General features: G+C 34.3%; 1 protein-coding gene across 2 annotated transcripts in view; it reads left to right on the top strand.

Annotated features, from left to right (window-relative positions):
* CSMD1 (CUB and Sushi multiple domains 1) overlaps positions 1-27,484 on the top strand; it is a 1,103,023-nt gene that overhangs the window by 902,733 nt on the left and 172,806 nt on the right. For both annotated transcript variants that reach the window (XM_042017326.1, XM_042017325.1), the window contains exons 24-29: positions 6,509-6,700; positions 11,108-11,234; positions 13,069-13,271; positions 21,509-21,700; positions 24,042-24,180; positions 26,965-27,152. In XM_042017326.1, coding sequence (XP_041873260.1) covers positions 6,509-6,700; positions 11,108-11,234; positions 13,069-13,271; positions 21,509-21,700; positions 24,042-24,180; positions 26,965-27,152 — 1,041 coding nt within the window. The remainder of the gene's footprint in view (positions 1-6,508; positions 6,701-11,107; positions 11,235-13,068; positions 13,272-21,508; positions 21,701-24,041; positions 24,181-26,964; positions 27,153-27,484) is intronic.

The following is a 27,484-nucleotide window of genomic DNA, read 5'->3' as shown; positions in this document are numbered from 1 at the left end:
GAACAAATTAGCATAATGGGACCACAGTATTAAGGGCTGTGATGTTACATTTATTTTATTGTCAGTTCAAGTATTTCCTCTTTTTCAAAACTGTTATCTTCCATCGCCATAAGTACAGTTTTAATTGTCATAGTACATTTTTTGCAAAACCTGAACAATGTTTACCAAGCAAGAAAGATAATGAAAAGAAAATGAAGGAATAAAACCCTGCAGACTAATTTCTTGGTTTATATTATGATCCCTTGTAACAGTGTGCTTCTATGTTCTACTAAATCAGTCATAATGTAATATGCGTCAACATACCTTTGTGTAGAAAGTAAAATTTGGATGAGTACCATAACTCACAATTCAGAGTGTCTTTGTTGCTTTTGTCCATTCATAGAAGTCTTAGTGTTGAACTGAAGGTTAGAGTTTCAAATTAGGGACCAAAAGTGCCTAAAGGCTGGTAATGCACCTTTTAGGTGCTTACATTTTCATGTGTCTGGCTTTAGGAGAGTGATTGTTTCAAAATACTATAGGACTTCTTCTAGTAGGAAATTACTTGGTATAGATTACTTACTTTTCATATAGCCACTGTAGGTTTACATGCAGTCTAAATGCACAGGTATATATATACTAAAACTGTGTTCTTCCTTTCAAAATGAGTGAAGGGAACATTTGCAGATACCTCGGGATGTTGTCAACCTCAGTTATACGTACGCTGTGCAATACAGAATCCCTGAAAATTTCCCTTGAAGACACAAAATGAACACTCTCTTCTTCATATTGACAACAGGCTTTGGAGGGCACAAACTTGAAGCTGAACTGAAAGTTGTGCTTCATGGATGCGCATAGCATATTCCGCCCACTAATGGACACAAAAGCTAGTCCAAGGTAAAAACCCTTGAGTGCAGATAGTGTGGACATCATGTTTTCAGCTTCATTGTTTCACTGCCCAGATTTGCTTTTACTATACTGCACTGCTTACTAATGCAGCTAGTACCACAGTGCCCATCATAATTAAACTGAGTTGAAAGAAGCTGTAATTAATAGTCTACATATATTTGCAGATGTCAATAATTTTTGCCCCTACAACTGATATTTCTACATTCCTGATTATTTACATCAAATATGACAGAGTAAATCACATTGGACAGTGCCAGAAGGTCACAGCCAATCATCAAGATATATTCTGGCTGTTTTGGTTTTAGTTTAACCGGCTTTTATGCATTCATTGTTCTGACAATCCTATAATGGAACTCAAGAATAAGATAACTGGCAGCAATTTGCCACTACAATAATCTTTCTCAGCAGTAAGAATCTTGGCAGAATTTTTCTGATGCTGGCTTGTTGCAATGTCAGGTAAACCTGAGTACTGTGATTGTGTGGAAGTCATGACCATATTGCCCTATTGTAAAAGTTCATAGCATCTATTTTAACACTGAAGTTCTGTTGCAACATTTCTACAATGATATTTCACAACAATATGATCCTTTATGACAAATTACTCCAGATGTACAAGAGCATCAGGGAAAAAGGAAATGAAAAGTTCTGTGTTTTGTGTATGAGAGGAAGGGAAAGAGACTGGGAAAAGAGAGCACAGGGCAAGATACTGCTGTGTTTGCACATGATGAACGGCACCTACATGCATGTGAAATACCCCAATTTTTAATAGGCTGTCTGATAAACAATGATAGTCTTGCTGGTGGAGAAATGTAGTGAAAATGGGGCTGAAAATTATGTAATGTCATTCTTACAGTTTTTTTCTAGAGTATTCAAAGTGCCATTTAAAAAATTTGGCATTAATGCCAGCAATTTGTTAGTTGGATGTTCTTGCAGGGAATATTTTTGAAATACAAAAAGCAATAATACTTTTTATTATGCCACAGTGAATGTTTGTATCTATTTTTTTTTCCCCTAGGCATAATATTGTGCAAACAAACCTAAAAATTAAGAGTACTGCTCACCTCTTCATGAATTATCAATATCATATCACTATCATATCAATATCATATCAATATCAATATCTGCCTGAAAACTTACTGCTCGCCTCTTCATGAATTATCAATACCTAGCAATTAAAATGAAGGTGGTCTTTTTGATAGAAATGTCTGAATAATCTAAATAAACCAGCAAATAATGAAGGGTTTAGTGTGTCAAGGATATTTAAATTTAGGTTTTATATTTTTGTTTCCAGTTAGATATTTTTATTTACATATTATTTTTTAATTTATTTTGTGTGAAATAGGAAATTAAATTCTGGTACTTAACACAACAACTTGTTATGTTTTCTACAATCATCTTATCTAACACTTTACCCCAAATAAATATTTGATTTGGGTTTAGAATGGACTGGCAGAAAATCTTAACTCTTCTGTTGCTCCCACAGAGTCTTAAAAATAAGAATTAAAAAACCTGTTTATTTCTGGAAGAGACTTCATAGCCTTTGACACATGTACAGGCTGAGAAATTCCTGTATGTACTACTGTGTACTCAGAGTGTTTTTAACAAAGTTGTGTTTTCCTATTTTTTAATTTTCAGAGATACTTTGTTGTTTACAGATGCAAAAACGCAGTGCAGTGAGTATCTGTAGAGTTTGAGGCTCTTGAAGAAGTAGGAAATTCACCTTGAGGACAAAATCTGTTCACAGGCAAAAAAAAAAAAATAGAAGCTGGAGAATATGTAGAAATCTACAAAGCAATGGAGGTGAAATACCTTTATGTCAGTGGATACTTAAAGATATAAGTGATTTACAATGATGATGTGAACTATTAATAAGGCAAAATAAAACCAGAAATATCTTTTGTGTTCCTCAGTCCTGTTTCAAGCAAGAACAGACAAAGTGCAGGCAGGCTACAGTAGGCTTCTCTCAAACTTCTAAAGCTTGTTACATATCTCTTTAACTCTTCACATCTATCTATGTTTACACCTTGTGTAAAACTGAATGTTAACTGGAATGCATGAAATTATAGCAAGTCAGATAGTTTTATCCCAGTCTCGATACCTTCTTTAGTGAAGATGGCTGTATAGCAGACTAGGAAGGCTGGTTTGTCCAAAAGTTCATTTCATTTCAACCAATTTATGTGTTGGTGTTGTAAAAGATACTACCTCTCCCTGACAACCGTCTTCTTTATGTGGCGCAAGGTATTGGAGAATCAATCTCTCTAACTATATATCAGTGTTATGGAAAGTTTTTTCATGAGACACAAGTAGATTCTTTAATCAGGGGAGTTTCATCTGTCAATCACATGCCACTGCATTTGATAACCAAATGTTGCACCTAATAAAGAATGGGAAAGTGTCTAAAAGCAGTGGCAAAGAAATAGTGCTACACTGGCTCATGCTGTCAAATCAGCATTAAAATATCACGCTATCTATCAAACAACTTACATTTTCAGGATTTTACATAAATGTCTCTGTATGTTTAAAAAGGAGATTAAAATAATGAAATATAGCAAGTCAGAACGATAGTCTGACATATGATATATGTCTTGTGAAGTTCAGCTCATTTGAATGACCAAATCATCTTGGCTCTTTATAGCTTTGAAGAAATAGACCTTTTTAGAATTGTCCCATCCATCCAATCTACTTTTTTCTTCCTTAGGATGAGATTAGTCATACTTCATAAGATACTGGTAACTCTAAAAGATAGAAGACTGTTTAGATGTGACTGTTTATATAATCATTGCTGAGAACCAGTTAAAATGATTGCTACCCCTTTTTCTGGAAACTGACCATGTTTGCTTTTTTTTTTTTTTTTTTTTTCCTGTCAACAGAAAGAAATTGCAGGCATGTGCAGATATTCACATGGAAACAATCTTTTAGCACGGGAATAATGATAAATCTCTATAATCCTTTTGTACTGTGTATTTATAGATATATAGCTACTCCATCTGACATAAAGACTACACTTCTTCTAGTAAACTAACCATTGTCAGGGCATGAGTATAGTATGGGATAGTGATTCTTTAGACTGTCAAAATGTTAGGGTAAATGCTAACATGCCTCTATCTTGCCTTCTTCTGTCTAGAACTTTCCCAATCAATCTCAGGCATAATATAGTAGACAGATAGCTGAATTCCCAGGAAGTGGCTTGCAAACAGCCATGCTCGTTTAAAGGATAACTGAATTTAAGAACACATGACTGTGGTCAGAGTATTCTTATTGTTCCTGGGGCTTGATGTTTCTTTAGATATCAGCAGAGAGTGATGTGCTGTATCAATGTGATAGAACAGCATTTGGTTCTGGCCTAGTTCTGCCCTGTAAAGAACCTCGGCTCAGTTTAAAATAAAGGTAGAAAATAAATGTTTGCAGGAGCTGATTGAACTGACTGATCTGAATACCTGTCAATATAAGCGGCAGATTGTTTTCAGAAAATTCATATTTTTCTACTGACAATTGAAGTGGTGTAGACTTAGCCTTCTAATTTTCAGAATCCCGAGTTATAACAGGTAAATCCCGACCTTTGTGTCCAATTAATGAACAAAGAACGCAAAGGTATTATATGTTTTCAGAGGAGTTATTTGATGAATATCTTTAGCATCTCTACAGGAAGAAAAGCTCCTTAGACTCCTTGCAAATTTTTCAGCTGTGGGTGATCTCAGTGCCAGGAGAAAGGTATCAAGAAATAGGATACAAGCTCTAGCTTGTGTATTTGTAAAATAATTAAATATTGTCTATATGTTATTTACTACGTAGTGAAGGACCTCACAGAATCATAGAATGGTTTGGGTTTGAAGCAACCTTTAAGACCATCTTGTTCCAACCCCCCTGCCATTGTATGAGTGCCTGGAAGGATTGCTAGCTTGAAACATTTTGGGGTGGTTGGGGCAACGGGCAGGTCAGGTTTTGCTCCGGTGAGGTGATAAACTGCCCCTTACACCCCACCCCTCCCCCAGCTTGTATCCCAGCCCTGCAGTGGCTGCCAATCCCCGGCACACAGAGGCAATGCTCCACGCCTGCCCCTGGAGCCCCTAACCCAGCTCCTAAGTGGCCAAATGACTGCAAGCCCCACCTGGGGTAAGGGGCCAGGAAAAGCCAAAGGGTACTTAAAGCAAGACACAATGTGAGCACATTTGACCCTGCCTCCTCTTGGAGTTTCTGTCAGATGAACACCACTAGAACCAGGAGTGATGGCTGTGTTTGTTCTTTTCTATGTCTTTTCTGTCTTTCTCTCCTTCTTCTAATTCCTTCACCTTGGCATTTTAAGTAATGTTTTGAGAAACCTGGAATCTATCAGGCTTGGAGTTTGCTAAGCTGAATGGGACAAGTTAATGCTTTGAGAAATGTTTTTTCATGTTGATTGAATGCTGCTCTAAGTCTTTTGCCAAAGTTCTCTGGTTTTCTAAAAGTGCCAGTAAAGGTTTTTTTGTTATTTTGACCTCTTGGGTATCTTGTTAATATTTTTCCCATGTGTCTGACTCGGAGTGTATGAACAACTGTAAGCCCTTTAAAAAGTCTCATCGATCAAATTTTTGGGGGCCTTACGCATGTTCCACCAGAACAGGTTGTTCAAAGCCCCATCCAGCATGGTCTTGAATGCTTCTAGGGAGGGGGCATCCACAGCTTCTCTGAGCACCCTCGTGTAGAGAATGCACTGAAAAAAGAAAACTGAAGACCAACAGCCTGATTCAGAAACACTTAAATAAGCTGTTCAGTAAAATAAGGATGGCAAAATGGAAAGTATTTGTAAAGTCAGAATTACTTCTTTGGTTTGGGGACATGGCAGTAATAAAGAAGAATCCACCATGAAGAAGAATTTGGAATTGAGAAAGATGAATTTGGAACTGCTCTTTCTATTATTCCAACAACAGGAACTGAAGGAAAAAGGAGAGATATGGAATACATCTGTACATTTTAGCAATGCTCTATGAAGACAATGAAGAGAGTAATGTGTAAAATGTGGTAAGAGTTGTCGCTGCTCAGAGCAGATCTGCTCATTCCATGGATTACAGACGGAGGTATTTATCCCATTAAGCATGTTAACAGGCCAAAAGGAGAATGTTAATTGAAAATGAGTGTGGGAATACTTCTTCCTTTCAGCAGAGAGGAAACTGAAGCCATGCTATCTTGACACTAGGATGGATGAAGTAGCCTTTGCACATGCTTCCTGAGTTACCATTATGGTCTCTTGACTTCGTTATGGAGATTAGATGAGGAGATGAAGCTTCTACTTAGTGCCAAAACTAGGATCAATATTTTCTTTCCACTGAATAAAAAATAATGAAACATAGAAGTAGTATAAATTAATTAATTCCTCACTAATCTATTTTAGAATAGTATAGATAAGATGCTTTCTTCAATAAGCTAATGTCATAATCAAATATCAAATAAATAATTAGTTCCTAGTCTTTCAGTTTGTGATTTACCCAAATTATGTACAATTTATCTTTGGTCACTGTGAATATAGCTAATGTCATTGAATCATGAGAATTTAGTTTACGTCAGGATCAGATTCATTGCCATTGTATTTTATTTGGTATTTTATATCTCCATGGTTTTTTTCTTCTTTTCCCATTTCTGTTTGCAGGTTTTGACCTAGTAAAGTGTGAAGATCCTGGCATACCAAATTACGGCTACAAGATACGAGATGAAGGACATTTTATAGACACTGTCATTTTATACAGCTGCAATCCTGGCTATACAATGCATGGTAGTAGTATTATGACCTGCTTAAGTGGAAATCGAAGAGTTTGGGACAAACCTTTGCCTACTTGCATAGGTAATATGGATTGTGACAATGGTCTGATATGATTGGTCCGGTGTTTCAAGAAAAAAACCTAAATATTCTGTCTTTCTATACTTTATGAGATGATAATGGTGCAAACATATTTTAAATTTCAAGTAAAGATTGAATGTGAACATGGAAGTATAACTTCTCTGAAATAAGTGTCTGGCTATTAATGGTTATAAAACTACTAGAAAACACTTTTTTTTCTATAGAGCAGTCTTTGATGGAAGACTACTGCTCCGCTTCTGATGAAGCCCTGAGTCATTGAATCATATACTATCACAGGCAGTGGTATTGTCTAAACACTTCATAAACTAAGAAAGCCCCATCATGAAGCAAATAAAGTTGTGGGAATTTTTTCCTCATCTATTTTCATCAGAAACTATTTCAGCAGCTCATTCCTGTGAACTTAATTTCTAATCTTCATCCCTCATTGGCAGATTGTTTTATCTGTGTGCTCTGTAGTCCTTGTTGCCGCGCTAAGATACCCCATCTATCAGACCTTTTCCTCAAATATCATGTCTTCAAATGCCTAAAACTTTCATTACAACCAACATAAATGTTAAATAGAGAATTACTAGCCAACATGCAGAATAACTGAACACCAGTATAGCTATTATCCATTGTACATTTACTAAGCAGTTTGCAACTAGTCTTCTAGTTGTGCTTTCCCGTCCAGCAATTGCCAGTGAATTCCTGACTTCAATTTTCACATGAAGTTCCCATTAATCTTTCCTTCAGTGTGTCTTCTGATGCTTGGTTTTCTCCTCTGCTGTCCACTGCTGGCAGGGCACCAGCATCTTCAACGCTCACCTCACCTACACGATCTTTGCTTGTTGCCTTTCCCCCATTTTGGGGGCTGCATTCTGTTCCAGAACCCGCTTCCTTCTGAACACATTCACAGACCTGCAGTCTACAAAAGAGCAAGCTCCCTTTCTTTGAAACGTTCAGCTTACCCAGAGGGTAAGTGCCAGAAACACATCGGTGGGCAGTATTTCTGCTGTCTTAGTAGAGGTTATTTTCCCCACTTGATTCTAGAATTTTATCTGTAAGTTTTTGTCTATATATATGAGAGGTCAAAACAACTATCCAGCTTTGATTTAAAGACTTTTCCAGGCTCTTTATGCATTCAAGTCCTCATGCTCTTCAGTTTAATTGGTTAGCTTCCTTTTCCTCTAAGTTTGCCCTTTAGTAGGGAAGACCTTAATTATTCCTACCTTTGCCTATTTCTCCATGCAATTTAAATGAAGTCATTTCTCTAAGGTAATTTTCTGCAATATTTTTTCTGCCTGTGTTCACTACCAAGTAAGACTTAGAATCAACTCTAAAATACTTGCTGATTTCAAGTCTATTAGATGAATAAATCCAGCCATCTACCTATTTCCTTTTCCCTGTATGATGATTTATCTTCTAATTTGTATGTGGGATTTTAAAATCTCAAACATACAGCAATTAAAATATTAGTAACTAAAAAAAAAAAAATCCTATATATTACAATCTGACCTGGAGGAAGCTAGGGAACCAAGGATCAACTGAATCTAAAGAAAATTGCCATCTTTGCTCCAGTAGAACATCCTTCATAATCCTTCTTCAAAATACTTTTGACCAATATGTATGTTTTTCACGCTGACTTTATTTAGTTTAATACTGTATTCCTACTATGTAATGCACCTTCTAGTCATGTATTTCCACCTGTATTTCCAGTTTTCTTGATACCAGTATGCTTTTAATGTTCTATATTTTACTCAGGATTCCACTCTGTCTTTATTCTTCTTTTTTTTTCCTCTTTGTCCATTAATTTTGTACCTTGCATTACTAGATTTGGTTTCTGTATTTTATTTCCAATCTTTTGGAATAATTTGTGGAGAAATTCCTTGAGAATCTTATTTCATCTCCAAGTGAAAATATGTCCCCCAATCAATGGAATAATCTGTTTTCTTTTGGCATCCTGAGAGAGATTTTGGTCTTATTTTCTGTTTGTTCAACCAAAAGATATCTTTCTATGTGCTTTTATCTCTCTACATATATTTTTAATTACTGTCTTTGTTCCTCTCCTTAAAATACAATTTTGATATTGCGTCAGTTCTGTATAAACTACCTCTTCTCATTTCTAGTTTAAATCTCTTCTGAAATATTAATTAGTTCCCCATGAAATCAAATATTCACTATTCTCTCTTAGAATTTTCTAAAAGTGTTTCCTTCTAAACAATCTTCCACAAACAATCTGTTATCTTCATTAAATTGTGGGGTTTTTTTACAGTCTGTGCACAAGAAAGCTTGTCATGAAGATCCCTGAAAACTCAGTCATATATCTGCAGATTATTTCAGGCTTGCTTCCCTCCTCCTTCAGACTTATAAAATCTTATCCTTCCATCATTTTTATCTTATGTTATCACAGTTTTATCTTTTCCTACTCTGATTTGAATGACTTATTTTTCTTTTCCTTTTTCTGAAGTTGTCATGAACTTCCAAGCATCACTTGCTTTTTTAGAAACATTTTCTTAATATCTTTCTCTTTGTGAGGATGTATTATTTTTGCTTGTGTTCTAGATCAGCATTTGATATTTGCTGTTCTCTTCAGTGACATTTGTAGTCTTCATTGTCTTTACTATCATTTCAGTTTCATTCTCAAAAAATATCAAGCCTATAAATAGACATAGTCAATGCATTTTACACTTATTAATTTTTTAGTGATACACTGTTATACTGGTCTTAGCATGCATTCTCATTTTTTCTATGTTCTAAGACTTAACGAAGAAAGCCAAAGAATTCTTGTCATGCTTTCTCTAGAAGTTTACAGAAGTGCTTGAGTATAAGTCACTTCTATTAGTTATAGTATAGTTGTTTACATAGTATATTCTTTGAGGTGGTGATTTTACAGTGTGCTCATTTCTGCATATTGGAAAATAAAGTATTTTAATTATTTTCACAATCACTTCTGAAAGTTTACTTTTGATCCACTCCTAAAATGGATTTTTTAAAAAAATATTAAATGCATAATGCATAATCCCAAATTTTATGATGTATTCTTTTCCTAAGTGAGCCTTCTCAGAAATTTAAATCACATATGCCAGTTATTTTGAGTTTAAATTTTGGTTTCACTGAGTTAAATTTAGTTCTTTGGTAAATGTAGTACTGTATCAGGCATTTCTTATATGTAGTTATCTACCACAGTGATAATTACATTCCAAACTTTCTTGTATAATGGAAATTAATTAAAATCCTAGACAAGGGTTATGTTTGAAGGAATTTTGTACTAAAGCTGTTTCTTGCTTTGGTTCTGTATATAGAATGTAGTGTTTTGAGTGATTGAATCAGCAGGATAAATAAGTTAATCAGTCACCTTATTTCCTTAATGGTAGTTTTCCCTCATGGTAACATCTTGGTTGTGAGCAGCGACTTGGTGGCATGTATAAAGATTAGTATTTGTTAGGAGTGTTGCTGGTAGATTATTTGGTCCAACTGCAATGTTTTTTCCATCATCTCTTTCTTACTATGCTAGCTGTACAGCTGTGCTTGAATAAATCCCCATGGTAGGATTTTATAATAACTACTTGTAAGGAAACGCTATAAATGAAGTAGAAATGCAAGTACATCACTTAACTGAAGAGTCACTGATCCTTTTTAGTTCAGTGGCGCATGAACCTTACACAGTTCTGTTTCATCAGGGTGTGTCTTTACACTGGCCAGACAACAGCATGATGCTCTAAACAAGTGACATTAGAATCATTTGATTATGGATGCTTAGAATTGCTATTGGTCTCTCCACAAAAATAGCATTGATAGTAAAAATATTTTAAACCAGATGCCACATACTATCAAATCATAGCTTTCTGATTTACTCTCTTGCTTTGCAAGCATATGGTATTTAATTTTTTAAATACCAAAGGAAATTTCTAGACAATACCGACTGGCTTTTGGTGTAATTAAACTTGAAGTTATATAGAAGTAACTTGAAAACATAAAAACAAAATCATTTTGACATTACAGCAAAACAGAAAGCTATTTTAATGAAAAAAATCACTGCTGTGAAGTTTAAATTCAAACATTCATTGTTAGAAAAGCCAAGCATGTTAGATGGGATATTTCTGACACATTTTTGCTGTCTTGCTAATGCTAAAATTGTGCTTTTGTAGTCTCAGTACATATTGAACTCGTCTGGTCAGTTATGTAATGTAATCACAGAAGTATGGTTTATTTCTTTATAACAAGATAGGAATGAGATCATTGTGCTCATTTTTAACTTGTGTACATGTCCTGGTTTGTATGTATGTGTACTACTTCAAAAGTTTAAGGTCCCTCTATTTACTTTTTAGAAAACAGAGAGATGTGGAATGAATAGAAAATGGAAGTGCAAATTACTATGGTCTCATTAGAAATGTAATCCTTATTTTGCAGCTGAGTGTGGTGGTCGAATTCATGCTGCTACATCAGGGCGCATTTTGTCCCCTGGTTACCCAGCACCATATGACAACAACCTTCATTGCACTTGGATTATTGAAGCAGATCCAGGAAAGACAATAAGGTACATGCTAAATTTCAATATTTATGGTTGACTTCAGTATTTTATAAATTTTTAGTAATTCTTGTATTTTTCTACACAAGTTCTGGTTTTCACTGGGGTAGTCAAGATACGCTTCGATAAGGTGTTGCATCAGTTTTCCAGGGTTGCTTGCCTGTTCAGGTGTAAAGTCCCTGGATAACCAGCATTCAAGGCACCTCTGAGTATTGCCTCACCCAAAAGTTTTCTTTTACACCAGGATAACACCAGATTCCACAAACCCCACATATACAAAATATGTTATAGTGTTAATTAATTGTATTAAACAGCTTGAGGTTCTTGAGCAAGAACCTCAGGAATCTGCATAATAAAACAATTCCCATGAACCACAGGTAGGAAAAGAACATTGCAACAGGTAGGAAAAGAACATTGCATTCCCTCATCCTCTCCACAAGACAGCTCTGCCATCGATGCCAGGGCAAAGCACAGACCCATTGTCTGAATTAACATGTTCCCAAATTCAGCAAAATAAAGAGATAATCAATGAAGCCAACAAACTCTAAAACCTGCACAGGAACTTCACAATTACTACCATAGCTATAGCACCTTCGTACAAAACTGATGTTATTTCAAGACCCACACTGGGCCATGAAAAAGTCTTTGGTGGGTTGACATTGTCTGGATACCACCTCCTCAGCAGGATGGGGCGGGGAGAAAATACCATGAGAAAAACCCCTTGTGAGTCAAAATAAAGTTAGTTTAATACAAAAAAAAAAAAAAAAAAAAAAGCAAAGGTTGTCCATGCATAGAAGTAGAGGAAAACAAAATATTTATTGTCTACTTCCTATCAGTAGGTGATGGCCAGCCACCTCTTTGGGAGTCAGCCTTCAGTATGTGTTGCTCTGGAAGACAAACATAATCACAGAATGTTCTGATTTGAAAGGGAGTCACAGGCAAAACAATATAAGTAAATGACAAGTTATTCAGTGGGAAGTTTTTCCCCTTTTTCTTTTGTAATCCTGTTTCACTAAGCCAAATATTGAATTTACACAACCATGTTATTTCAATGCAACATTTTTGTTTAAATAACAATTTTCAAATTGATGATTTCCAGTTAATGACTAATAAGACGAAGAAATGTCATCACACAACTATTTGAAAAAATAAAAAAATAAAAAAGACATTTTGATACTTACCTATTGGATTTCTTCAGCATTAAGAATGTAAATATTCAAGACAGGGAGACAATGCACGTATTTTGACTAGTAAGATAACATTCCTGAATACCTTAATAAATTTAATTCTTCACCTGGAGGTAAATACAGATTATTTTATTATAATACAGTTTTATATTTTATGAATTTTAGCAAAAAGCCAATCTGTTATATTTTTTTCTTTTTTGTATAGGAAAGGAAATGTCATGCTGACAGGACTTCTTGTACTATGTGTTCTACTGTCCAGTAGCTACTACATTTTTTTCAATAGCATATAATTCAAGCAAAACAGCATTCCTGATATCCTCACTTGAATAAAAAGAGGAAATCTTTGATGAAATCACATTTTGTATACCTTAAAATATTCATCATCAAAATAAGATAATTTACAGACTTATAAATTAAGTCTTGAGGACTTACCCCCATAATGGCATTTTTTGTCATTGAGACATTTATAAAACAGAACTGCATGTGTCCTACAAGATCAGCATGTTCAACAGGAAAAATGAATAACTCTGCAGGACCACCAGCTCTTCTTCAGTCCTAAACAACATCTTAAAACAACAGTTTGGGAAAGATTGCTTGGAGTTTTGTGTAATTGTGTTTAATGAGTAATGCACAGTGCTTTTACTTTCTCTTTGCAGTCTGCATTTTATTGTTTTTGATACTGAGGTTGCTCATGACATCTTGAAGGTATGGGATGGGCCTGTTGAGAGCAGCATACTTCTCAAAGAGTGGAGTGGCTCGGCTCTTCCAGAGGATATTCACAGCACTTTCAACTCATTGACATTACAATTTGATAGTGATTTCTTCATCAGCAAATCAGGCTTCTCCATTCAGTTTTCAAGTATGTAAATATTTTTCTTCTCAAATATAATCGTTTCATACCCTATTTGTATACATTATTCCTGTACTTAATAACTCTTTCTCATCTTGCAGCTTCCTCAGTCTTTAGAAGAAAAGAGATTATATTATTTTCATTATGTTATGTGTTTACGCAAATGGCTACAACTAGGGAGAATATTTGGATTTGCTTTGAATGTTTTAGGTTTTTTTATTCCTTGTTTTCTACAGCAATCGCAGACCTAGTGCTATCTAATTAGCACTGTTTAACAAGTCAAAATGGTCTGTAAATACAGAACTTTTCTTCAGCACCAATAAATATTCCCACTAGTGCTATCTAATAATGTATTATTTTATGTTTATAGTTTACGTTAGTTGGACTTTTTTTTTCTCAAAACACTGACTGCATGATGCATGATTTTTATGACCTTAAATATCCTTTGTATGATTAAGCTAAAAATTAAAACACGCCTTACCATATTGAAATACACTTAAAAATTTACTTTTAAACTAATCAAATTGATCTTTAAGTATAAAGTGAAAGCTTCTCTGTGTTATAGAGAAGCTATGATCAACATTGTACAAGTGATCAATATTTTAAAACTGGGTATGTGGAGTTTTTCAATGTTATTTTGACTTAAAGACCAGGGGCAGGACACAGGAGACTGTATCATTGTCTTTGATTCAGTCATTGCATCCTTAAATGTCTAGATACAATGTATGTATTTCTGATCAAGACATATGAAAATTGTGAATTAATGTGTGCGAGTAGTATTGTTCTCCATAGATTATGTCATTCAGAAGTAAAGGGTTCTAACCAGCTTTCAGTCATTATTATTCACATAAAGATATAAACTTGGGGGGTTTTCTAGTCTCTAAATAATGCATTTTACTTCATTTTCCTATATTTTTCTGAATGCTGCGTCTGCCTCCCCAAAACACTCTTTCATCAGCCTAAAAAACCTAGTTAAAAGTATGTAAAATGAATTAAAGACAAAGAGCAGAAAAAATGTTTCTAAAAATTCTCACCAGTGTGGTATAGGATATACTGCTTTTCATGTTTTACATGAAAAAGGTTTTTTTTACATGATAAGTTTTACATTTGTGGAAATAAATTGGGGATTTTTTCCCTGTCAGGGGCAGGATTAACAAATACGTTTAACATTGTATTATGTGAAAATACCTTTATGCACAGATTTTGAAAGGACAGAAATATTTAAGAAGTTCTGTTTACCAACACTTGCCTTAACCTTCAGTGGTACTAATAGTAAGTAGAAGACAATTTAATGCTTTAAGACAGAATAACTGTTTTTCCCATCCTAGTATAATATCTGATGGATGCACTGAGTGATCATGCTGGCAATTGCAGAGTATGTCTTACTGGAATTAATTGGAATTAATGATGAAGAGCTGAGTGCTCAAGTAGAGGGAAAACCGTTTCATTCACACTGTTTGACAAGTGGAATATGTCACTAATATTTAAATTGTAAGGAGTAAAAAATAATATTTAAGGAATATGTTAAAGTAAATTTTTAGTTATTTAATCTAAAAATCAGAGTCTAGTTTATTTAGTCCTCTTGAGGCAATGTGCAGACCACTGCGGCCTTGATATGTAAAACACTTAGAGTAATTAATCTATGGCTAACTGGGAATCTTTACATGCTTTAGTATTCATCATGTGTTCAAACTGTCAGACAGTTTGTAGCAAAGCTGCACAGAATATTGACATTTCAGTACTTTAGTAGTTTGTAACTCAATATGTAAAAGATTTCTGAATTGCTCAAACTTTTTTTTTGGCAATTGCAGAAGATGCAGGCGTTTTATTATGAGTTCTATGAAGGTAATTGGTGAAGTTTTCTGTCTTTGTGTCATGTGAAGGATTTTCAAGTGTTGCATCTGTTAATGAGTATTTCATTTAGCTGCTAATTATAATTGAAGAAGTAAATTTCAGGTTCAGAATTGCACAGAATTGGAAAACCTTCAATAATGCAGCTTCCGTATTGGATTATGCAATTGGGATGAGTGTCTGCATTCATGAACACCCCTTTATGGAATCATATAAAGGATATACATTTCTGAGTATCAGATCAAATGAGCAACTTAAACACAAAACATTGAAGTGCTAATTTGCATCTGGTGAATTTGTTTCATTGTGCTGTGAATGTGCTAATTAGTCTCTATACTTTGCATTCTAGAATGCCGAAACTGCCTCTGACTAAAAAAGAGGTGCTGTGAAAGGGTAGTTTGAGGTAGATCAGAAAATATCACTTATAAATTACTTACTGTTTATTGTAAGTGTAATTAGAGGTATTTTAACTTAAAAAAAAGTAATTGGCTGAATCTTGCAAAATGTTTGAATGTTAAAGTTCCCTGTCTTACCCACTCAGCTCAGCATGTAGAGCATGAGGACATGAACTGCCAAGAGTGATTATGTTTGTAATCAGTCTAATGCTTTTCATTAAAACTTAATTACCATTTAGTTATGCATAAAGGGACAAAAAATGAAGTTCAGTGTACAAAACTGACCTTTATTCTGGGGATTAAATACATTTAAGCTATGTATTACAAGTAGAGATGTCGACCAGCTCCTTCTGGCACAAGGGTATAAGCAGATTTGGTTATTTGTCTTCTTTATTGCAAAGAAACAAAATTACTGGCAGCAAAACCTTCTTTCGTAAGTTAACCATTAAAAAAGTGCTATCTAACCTAGCTTAATTCTGTAGTACATATCTAAGGTAAATGGGATAAATTTCCATCTGGAGTTGCCTTTTTCTTCTTATCAGCTACAGGTCTAGATATACTACTAGTAATTTTCAAACTTTTGAATATTTAAGAACAGATGAAATGAATCCTATCTGTCTTTTCCCAGGTATCTAGTTTCCTTTGAGATGTCATAAAGTGTGCTGGCTAGTCTCCATCTGCCACTGCAGAAGGTCACACAGCCATAAGTTCTCACTCCTATCTTCCAGTCATGTGCTGATTCCTTGGATATGATAAGGGATCTGAAATGAGACTAGTCACCTACGTTGAAGCAGATCAATCTTGCCCTGAATGTTTATTCTTCATCTACTCTAGACTTCTGTAAGCACTTGGATCCCATGCTAATGGATGGTCCATTGCTTTTATTGACCTAAAGTTTATTTTATTGAGCGTTTTTATTTCTAACAGTATAATTTTTTTTACTTGATATTTAGCAAAAACAATAGAAGTGACAGATGATAGGAACAGCACTGGTAGTTTCTAGTCATAATGTAATTCTTACAGGCTCTGATAGCCTTAGTTTAAAAATATCTAATATTAGTTCTACCCTTACAGTCTATCCTTTTATTCTTCAACTAAATTCTCAGCTGTTGTAACTTAAGAGAACTGTATCCTTTTCTTCAACTTAATGATGAATTTATAGTTCTTTAGGTGGTTTTACAGATTTTGGCCCTCAAGGCAAATAATACATCAAAGGATTTTATTCACAGTCTTCTTAAAATTAAAAAAAAAAACTAATAATTTTTTGAGATGTCTGGCTTTTGTAGAATCAGACCTATCTATGATAATATTCTATGCCTATCTCTGGTTCTGCAGCATTGTTAATTTCTCTTAGTTATAGTATTCTGCAAGCATACACTTTAATTAAAAATGTGCCTATCTCTGCTTTCATACAAGCAAAGATGTGATCTTTTTTTTGTTAGTATAAAACAACTGTCAAGATGTTAATAAAGTAGCAAGGCACTTTTTCTCAATTTATTGTAATATTTCTGTCTTATTAGAAGATACAAAGATACAAAATGAAGGCATTTGTATAGTTGGTTGTCCACTTTTGATTTTTCAGTTGTTTTCTTGCTTCCTCAATATTTTTAAATTTTGCTCCTGAAGTATATGCAGAAATAAGCAATGGTGAGTAAAAATGCTTGACTAAATCTTTAATTTAACAGCACAAGTTACCAATTATGATAATACAAATAAGCAAGTTACACCAATTATAATTAGAACAATTATTTGGAAATTATTCTGTCAGATGTTGAGACATCTGTTGACAACTTACTTCCTCTGGCAAAAGCTTAACTATCAGCTGTTTGGTTGTTCCTAATGGCATTGGGCTTAATCTGACAAATCTGTTTAAGCAATGATTTCTGCTTTTGTCCAGCTTTGCAATTCCTTTTGATCATGTGTTTTTCTGCAGCAACTTTTACAGTAACTGTGTCACCTATGTTGAACTGAGTACTGTTGTCTTGAAAATTGTTCCTTTATTGTTGAAATATTTTTTAATCACTTGCCTAGTGGCCTAAGCTGCCACATTTAAATAGTATAAGTATTTCCATTACAGAATCTTCATTGCTAGAATTCATAATGCAATTGTTCCAGATTGGTTCACAATTAAATTTTTGGGAAAAGGGGGATAGCACAAAAATATATTTTAAAAGAAATTTACAATGCATAATGTATAATCACATATCTGCCTTACTAACTTAATAAATTTTGAGTTCGATAAAAATAAAATCCATTAAGACATCCGTTGTTAAAATAAAAATAAAAGGTCACAAGACACAAGAATTCAACCCTTTTCAAGTCTGTAACCTAATAATTTCACAGTTCAGTGTCTTTTGCTGTCTGTGATGTTATAAATGTTGCATTTCATGCTCACAATAACATAGTGATGAAACTGTGGTAATGAAACTGTCATTGCACTCCTATCCATCATCTAATCCATGGCCTGGGGAAGGCATCCTCAGCCTCATAGGGGGTAGTAGTACTTCCTTTGGTTCCTGTGGAACTAAACAAAAATGAATCTTATAGGTTACTTTGGTGGTTACCTCTAAACTTACGAGATTTTTTTCTCCAGACCTTAATTAAGAGGCTTCACTGGCATTTGGGTTTCTTTTTTCTTTACATTCTTGGACAATACATGACATTTAAATATGTTGTTGATGCTAATTTGCAAAGTACTTAGTCTTTACATTTACACATGTTATGTGAGTTACTTTTTAGAAGACAAACATTATTCTTTGACATTTTGAAATGTTAGTCTGAAATCACTGAAAATCCTACATACGTCTCAGCTTTGATATGCAAAATTCCTTTTCAGGCTTATTATTATCCAAACATAATGCACTAAACGGGGAAGCTTGTGCAATTTAAAAGCCTGGAAAAGTCAATATTGTTTCTATAACCATGTGGACTAGAAAAAATATACTGTCTGTAGCACAACACTACAGCAAATGGCTTACATGATTATTACCACAGACACAGTGAAAATTATATGGATGGAGGCGATGTTTTTACTTCCTTGAGGTACAAGAGAAAACAAGATAAAAATTATATAAAAAAACAAAAAAGAGTAAAAGATAAATTAACCAAAAATCTATCATTTTTCTCACAGGTCTGCAGCCTTGCAAATACACAGTGTCATCTTCTCGAAAGCAGTCTCCTATTGATTTTCAGTTCAATTTTAAATCAACTTTGAAATATAATTTGAGGACCAAAAACAAAATAAAATCTAAATTGGGATTGTGAAAGATTCTTAAGTTAGAAACAGGGAGGCTTAACACAGTGGCTGTCTACATATGGAGGTCTGAAAACTCCTTAGCAATCTGTGGTTTTCCCAGCTGTCTGTTCTTCTGGAACCTACCTCTAAGTTCCATCTTTAATGCACACAGAAGCTTGTTCCTCTCTGAGCAAAGGAGACAGTAAGTGACAGGAAATCTGTACAGAGGATTAGTTTATAGCCCACTGAGTATCATCTAAGCTTAAGGCTTGGAGCACATATGCAAGAGCTGAGAAGCAGAAATTACTTATTTTCCAGCTTAGTGGCATTCATATCTCATCTCCTGGCTATGCCATTTAAGTAACCTAATTTTTCTCAGTCATTTTTTAAAAGTCTAACTCTGTAATTTAGTTTGATTTTGTATCCTTGAGCCTAAAAGGAAGTTATTGATTTCCTTGCTTTACAGCATGTATGTTTTACTTGTTAAATGTTATAAAAGAAGAGCAGTGATGGAAAGCTGGTAATTTTTAATTTCTGAATTACTTATAAATGCATATGACCTCTATACACTTCAGATATTTGCAAAATACCAAATGAAGCAATATCAGACTTGTAATTTTCATGCAGTTACAGAATCTCTTGGGATTCTTGAGAAGTGAAACAACTTGGAAAGGAGGCAAGTTGAAAAGTTGACAGTCTGTCTAAATATTCCCTTTACTAGATGACACATCAGTGCTTAAATGTCTGGTGTTCTATTTAATTAGGATCAAGTGTATTTGGCACAATAAAAAGTTGTTGGTTTCAAATACATAAAATAACTTCTGAGGCTGCAAGACCAACAGTGTAAAGAACATTTTGTTTATTAAATATCTGTGATAATTTTTAAAATTTAGAACTTTGCATATAAGAAATTAACAGTGAAATTAATATTAGAAGGCATTGGTCCCTTCTAGTGGATGGATACTTGACACAGTTAGAATGGGAAAGTGTTGTTTGCTGAAATATTACGTAACATAACCTTTTAAGAAGAAAATTAATCTATTCAGAGATATGTTTAAAAAAAAAGACAACAGCTAATGATAGGGATAGGCTTGTGCTCATTTACTTGAAAGAATTGCAAGTCTTTAACAGATAAGCACTAGAGCGATCCATTGTTCAGAGCTGTTGCTGTCTGTCAAATCAGGAAAAACTTCTCTGAGGTCATGACCATGCTTTCATTCCCTTGTGGCCAAACATACTTTTAGTAAACTGCACTACTATGGGGTGTCAGGTAAGTTGTCAGAGTGGTGCCTGGGGAATGCTTACAGAGTAGTCATTAGTAGTGACAGCTATTACTGTAATTCCTAGTGGAAAAAAGTCCACCACAGTTAAAAACCTGCCATATCTTTTGCTTCATTTGCATATAGGAATGATCCAAAGTATGAGATCTATTGTTTTGGAATGGAAACAACGACAAAAACCTATGAACAATAAAATGTTAAACAAAGTTTGTGTGTTTCTAGTGTGTTAATTGTAATACTCCACAAATTCTCCCACAAAGATGTTTTACAATTTCTGCGATTTATCTGTGACCACCCATTTGCTTGAACATGCATAAAACTGCTTTAAGAATCCAAAATAGTTGCTTCTTATTTTACTCTTTTTTTTTTTTTTTCAACCTTTCTCCCTTCTGAAAATTTACAATACAGGGTAAAAAAAAAGTTTTCCAGTTGTACAATCTGGTAGTTCTTTCAAGTTTGCAAATATTTAGTTGCTCTTGCTGTTTCTTATAGTGGTATACTCCTTTGGTGTGGACAGAAGGAATAGATGCAGCTGCTAATTCAGAAAATGGATTATTATGGTCAGGAAGGTTGCATATTGGTGGTAGACACCAGTACCATTAATGACAATTGTGACACTGGATTTATGACTTCTTATTTTGGCTTTTGTTCACAGTTGTAGTAAGTTCTTTGAAAAAGATGTTTGGGTAAGGACTGGTAGGAAACAGAGTGCAATTCAGTAGAGGCATTAGTCTCCAGAGATGGGACCTCCTTTCCTTTGGAAGACTGCAAAGTTTGTTGCAACTCAGGATGTCTGAATACCTGAAGCCAGTAGAAGAGAACCCGAAGCCAGAAGAGACCTAGCATCTTCCGAAAATCCACAGTAGATGTAGATTTGTGTATCCACTTTCTGGGTGATTACTTGCTTTAAGTCATCCCATACTGATGGTTAGTTTAACATTGCTTTTTAAATGAATTTATTCTTTTAGAAAGAAAAATCCATATGCAACTACTGAGAACTGATCATAAGTGAGATATTTTGCTAAGGTTCAGTTTAAGTTATCTCTAAGAAAGTTGTTTCTTGCCCCTGAAATGAAAACCTCAGGGCTCCATAAACTGCTATTTAATTTAGCCAGATGGGGGTAAACAGCATTTGCATGCTACAGTATAGTAGGACTATAAAACAATATTATTTACAACATGATACACTATTGTGCAAACGGCATCAAATCTGTTTTGATAACCAGAATATTAAAGTGAGAAAAGGAGTTACTAGTTCTCAGGCCATTTTTATACTAAAGATACTGGCAGACAGTCAACATAATCATGATGTATCTCAGTGGGCAGGTTTTTGTAAAAGTAAAGGAACAAAATGCCTTCCTGTATTAACTGAAGAGTAAATAATATTGTCTCTGGTTGGAATGCTAATGTGAACATGTGCATTTAAATATGGATGGTAAGTAAGTATCTACACCTTACAGCTTTTATTTCATCCTTCCCATACAGCTTCCATTGCATCAACTTGTAATGATCCTGGGACACCGCAGAATGGCACTAGATACGGAGACAGCAGAGAACCTGGAGACACCACCACCTTCCAGTGTGACCCCGGCTATCAGCTGCAAGGACAGGCTAAAATTACATGTGTGCAACTGAATAACCGATTCTTCTGGCAACCTGATCCTCCTACATGCATAGGTATTAAGATGAGATGTTAGTCTCTATTCAGGACTAATACAGATCAGATTTCTTGTTCAGTTACTGGGCACATGGTGCTCTTGCTGGGGCGATGATCTCTGCAGAACTCAGTTATTTTGTACTTACAGAAAATGTCAGTCTCATTCTCTTGATTAACAGTATTTTTGGGTGTGATTTTCTTGCTTTATTCTTTAAACTTCATAAAAGTTTAAAATTGACAAAGTCTAATAGAAATAATTAAACAGAAGTGGTGATTTGGATAAAAAAAATCATATTGAAATGGTCTCATTAGAATGTTCCTCTGTGTAATAGTTTGGTTACATAACTGTGATCCATTATTTATTCTGAAAACTTTCTGAGTTATCTTACAGATTAAATACCCATCCTGTGCAATACCTTGGAAGATGGATACTTATCGGGAAAAGTAGATGCAGAAAAGGGGATCCAAGTTACAATGCTGTTGAAAGAACTTAGATATATTTCCATAGCACCAGGAGAGGGTGGATCCATAGTGCTAGATTGTATAAAGGTTTCACTGGGGTTCTTGCCAGTAGAGTAATAATTACAGGCTTGCTGAATTGTATTTTAAGGTCATCAGTGTAGGTTTTGTAAGAGTAACCAACATATGGAAATTTATCTGCTAGGCATAGTAATTTTTTAAATCCTTGGTTTTTTTGTTGTCTACTGATTTATAATTAAATGAAGACTTACTTTAGCAATCCTAAAACCCAGATACAAAGTCTCTGGAATAAACATAATGATTTTCTTTCTAGAAGGCATTTTAGAAAGGCACTTTCCAAAATAGCATATCCTCAAATAACTGCAGTCCCTCTGTTTCTCTGAAGTAAAAATACTGTGCAAGATTCAAGATAATGAAGGATAGTTTCTCTGACACCATATCATGTAACAGAATTGGAGCAGCACATTATCTGCTTACTTTCTTCTGGATATCTTATGTGCAGCATACAAAGTAGTATGAAAATGCTTACTAAACATATTGGGATCATTCACAAATTAAACATCTAAATAAAAAATTAAAATAATATATGTATGGTATCTAAAGGTCTAGAAGATTCATACTTTTACTTTGAATACCAGTTATAATCACTCCATATTTCTTTATTGTCTAGTAAAAAACACCAACAAAACAAACATAAAAGAAAGAAGGAAATAAGAGAAAGAAAGAGAGAATACCTTTGGTCAAAAAGTATATACATAGTTCCTGTTATTCTTCCATATACTCAAGGTGACTTTGAAGGGGAAAGCAGATTAAAATAATCTTTAGTGTAGACATGACAATAGCAGAAACCTTAAGAGTTCTGTAAAGCCATTATATGTAATTTTAACATTTTCATAAAGTCCTTACTTTAGTATGCTGACTTGTAAGTGGAATGGTGTGAAAAGAAACCTCTTTAAAATGTTTTGTGTAGATGCCAAATCCTTAGCACCAACTGGTGTTGCAGTGGGGATACTGCAACATGCATATATCAAACCAGGAGTCCCGTGGAAAGGAAATATATATGGACGGATTCTTGCTAGATGTTTCAGAGAGATGTTTATTTCTCCAGCCCCATGGCCGGGGCTCTGCCCAGGAACTGTTCCAGTCACGGGACCAAGGGTCCTTCTGCCCGCGCAGGGAACACAAACCAACCCATGGGAACGAGGCTGAGCAGGGGCAGGGAAACCCCGTGTCTGTGCCCTCAGGGCCCCTCTCCCAGGGCTCCAAACTGGTTTGCACTTAAAATGTGTTTCTCTGAGTCTGGTTGAGTTGGTAATGTAGGTGCAGCCTGTATTGACTACTTTACTTTTTTTGTTAGACTTCTATGTGATTATCATCTATGAGAGTAGGATTCCTTATCTGTTTAAAAGTCACATTCAATTCATGGTAACTAAATGAATGTATTTAATTTTTGATTTGTGTAATATCTTTACTAAGTGAATCAAACAGATTTCTACAACATCTATGGTCAATAGAAACTGCAACCTGAGTCGTACTACTGAGCTTTCCCAGTTCTTAAAGTACTTCCAGTATATAAGAAATTTTCTGCATGATAGAGACAGGATTAAGTAATACCAAAAATATACAGGACTTCCTAATTAACTTAATATTTTTTATTCCTTTAGAAAGATTTTTCCTGTACTGCTTTTGAATATGAACAGAGGTCACTTTTTTAAAAGGCAAATAGAAAATTTTTTGCTAAGAGGAAGTGGGAAAGTTCTGGTTTTCTTAAAAAATTATTATTGGTGAATGTAGAAATCATTTTGCTCCTACTTAACAGCTAGTATGTGCTTGTGAATTTAAAATGTGACCATATTCCTATTTCTTTTTGCATTGTGACAGCTGCTTGTGGGGGAAACCTGACAGGCCCAGCAGGAGTTATTTTATCACCTAACTATCCACAGCCTTATCCTCCTGGGAAAGAATGTGACTGGAGAATAAAAGTAAACCCTGACTTTGTCATTGCCTTGATATTCAAAAGGTACCTTTTCTCAATGAATGTCTCTGTTTTAAAGGGTTTTAAATCTAAAAATGGCAATATTTATAATTTCTTAAAGCTTCTAATTAAATTCTCTGGCTACATCCTGGAGCATATATCTAATATGTGCTGTATCATTGATTCCAAAAAGTATAAAAGAAAAAATATATAGCTATATAGTATCTTTGCTATCCAATATATTCCTGAAGAACAAAACTTTCTGTGACATATCAAATAAAAATCCTTGAAAGACCTTATCAATTTGTTGAAATACTTGATTTATGCTATTGTACCTAATAATGTGGTACACTTAAATGTGGTGCACTTAAAGTGCAGTGGAAATTCTATCTGTAAGTCAGTTCTTACAGGATTTTAGAAATACAGCCTAATATACTCTGCTTAAAGTGAATAGATCAGAAAAAAAATTGTTCTACTTAGTCAAGAGATAAAAGACTTTGAGATAATGTTGTATCACAATTTTAATTATTTCCTCTGTGTTCCATAATCAACCTATATGTGTTGCATAGATTTTTACAAGTTGAAGTTCAGGGATATAGTCATATTCATGTACTCTGTTTATTGTTTCTAATTGAATCAGTCCTATATAATCATCTTGCTTGCTATATCTATGGATACAAATGCAATGTTTATTCATTTTTTGATACTGTGCTTTAAGTGTGATTTTAAAGCAGAGAATGGAAACGTTGCTGTTGACTTCAGTGGAATGTTGATCAATTGTAATTCTTTTAGGTTGAGAATTTATCTGTGTAATATTTGTACCCTTTCTGTGTGAAAAAAAATCAATATAACACCAAGACAACAACAACAGCCAAACAACACCAAACCAAAAAAAAAATCCAGTTTCTTTAATTATGGACTGCAGTTTATTTTCTAAAAACTATTGATAGACACAAAATTGAAGAATGGAATCATAAGGTACTTGAAATTATATAATAAAAAATATGGTAATTCTGTTATTCAGGTATTTGATCAAATAGCATATAGATGACAATTGTTCTCCACTAATTACACTCTTGAAGATATCACATGGTAGGTGTAGTAGGCACCATATTTTTGTGGATTGCCTAAATAATTGGCTCAAATGCTCCATTTCAAATAAGATGGAAGAAACTTACTCAGTATTCAGATTTGTTTGGAAGTATTGTTATGAGGAGTACAGTATGATCAATATAATGGAATTTTCTGTTTATGCTATACTTCCAATAAGTTTTCTAAATTATTGCAGTCTAATAATACATACAGTTTTCAGTAGCTGAGGTTAATCAGGCCTGGAGTTCCCTGGGTCTTCTCTCACACCCTTCTTGTAAATTGCATTAACATTGGCCACCTTCCAGAGAGCAGGAGCCTCCCCAGACCCCCAAGACCTTTGGCAGATGATGGAGAGCAGAGGAAATAACGTTTCTTTGACATTATTCTGCAAAACCTACTTTCTTAACATACCATTTTCTGTTCATTTCATCTAACCTTTCTCATACTTGGCAGAATGCTACAGCTGAGGCCTGTGCTATTCTCACAGAACAGGCTTTGAGAAAGCAGCAGTGTCTGCACAGGATGTGAATGTGGACTGAGAATAAGGAGATGTAAAATGTTTTTTCAAATGTGTGTTTCCTACAGAAAGATTGAAAACCATTGCTCTGTACAATTTGATTTTCCTTGGTTTTGGCCTTTAGGTTTCTATTCCTTTTAACACTTCTAAAACCCTCAACTAAAAATTTTCTATCTTAGCAAATATTTTAAAATATTTTTTTGGCTTCTCTTACTTCTTGAAAATAGGGCATAAAATATTATTCATTATATGAAGCTGTTTCCGTTTGGCATTATGAAAATATTTCCTGCTGATTACTTAGCTAAAGATGTTATTCCTTCTGTCTTACATAATTTGGAAAAGTTTGCATCTAACAATACTAACTGGTGTAATAGAAAGACAAACAGCTGACTGTCACACTTGGGAAAAAGACATATTTATTTATTTTGTTCTACAAGGATAAATAGAAAAAAACCCAAAACTATCCAACTGACTGAGACCTTGCTTGCCCTTTTTAATGTAGCTTCAAATTTCTTATCTTTTCTTCTGTGTTCCTAGTATATCCTTTTATCTAACTCTGTTTATCTAGAACTGCCTGAGATTTATCTTTACATTGTCTCAGAACTCACCTCAGTTAAATTCCTCTGAAAGACATTCCATTTGTATTATCTTCATAATTACTTTGTAAAACATATAAGTGTTATCAAATACAGCATAACATAGATGTCTTGGTGAGAATTAATATTAATTCACATTAATTTATCATGTCTGATATCATTTGGGTAAGAACAAAAGCAAGTTCCAAGATAGTGTTCTATCCATATGACAGCATCTTGTTTCTAAAATTATAAACTTACGTTTGTAATGGGTGGAATTAGTATAATCCAGTTTAGCCCACTAAATCTGGACTTTTAATTCAAGCTACTTTTCTGGTTCATTCCTGTGGTCACTGGTAAGAGGCAGCCTTTCTGAAGAAAGTGATTCCATGATCTTGATAGAGTTGTTTAAGATAGGTGGGAGGATATTCATGATGGCTTTTAGAAAGCTGAATGTGTTCATATAAATGGTAAAAAGAGCTCCATTGAAAGTTAGTGAACTTTTACTGTGAATCACATTTAAAAAGACATTTATTTCTGGAGAAGAAAATGTTTAGGCATAAAATTGGCAGCTACAGTCACAGTAATGTTTAACTCATTAAAAAAAACCTTGAAGACTTAATTATTTTTTCCCTTTATTTTCAGTTTCAATATGGAACCCAGTTATGATTTTCTACATATTTATGAAGGAGAAGATTCCAACAGTCCTCTAATTGGCAGTTTTCAAGGCTCACAGGCTCCTGAAAGAATAGAGAGCAGTGGTAACAGTCTGTTTCTGGCTTTTCGCAGTGATGCTTCTGTTGGAATGTCAGGATTTGCCATTGACTATAAAGGTACTGTTCTCATGGTAATCTAAATAAAAGGAAAAAATGTTATTTAGTGATTATTGAGACTCAAATCTGTTTACTTCTGTATGTACTCATAACTGAACTGCCAAATACTTTGATGCATTAACATATGTTTTAAAAACTATTTTCTGTTAATACGTGAAGGAATACAGAAATCCTATTTCATGAAATCTCTTTCACATCACTTATGCACTTTTTCATCTTCCAGAAAAAAAAAAAAATAGGTAGAAGATGCACATCAAAAGTAACATTTGGAAAAAAGTTTTACAACAGCGAAATTGTCTTACCCAAGAATGCCATCTGACTGTTTTTTCTTT

Source organism: Corvus kubaryi, unplaced genomic scaffold (assembly GCF_017639235.1).
Source record: "Corvus kubaryi isolate FWS band 111438036 unplaced genomic scaffold, C.kubaryi_AGA036_p1.0 split3-73, whole genome shotgun sequence".
Taxonomy (NCBI): domain Eukaryota; kingdom Metazoa; phylum Chordata; class Aves; order Passeriformes; family Corvidae; genus Corvus; species Corvus kubaryi.
This window is presented reverse-complemented; position numbering and strand designations above follow the sequence as displayed.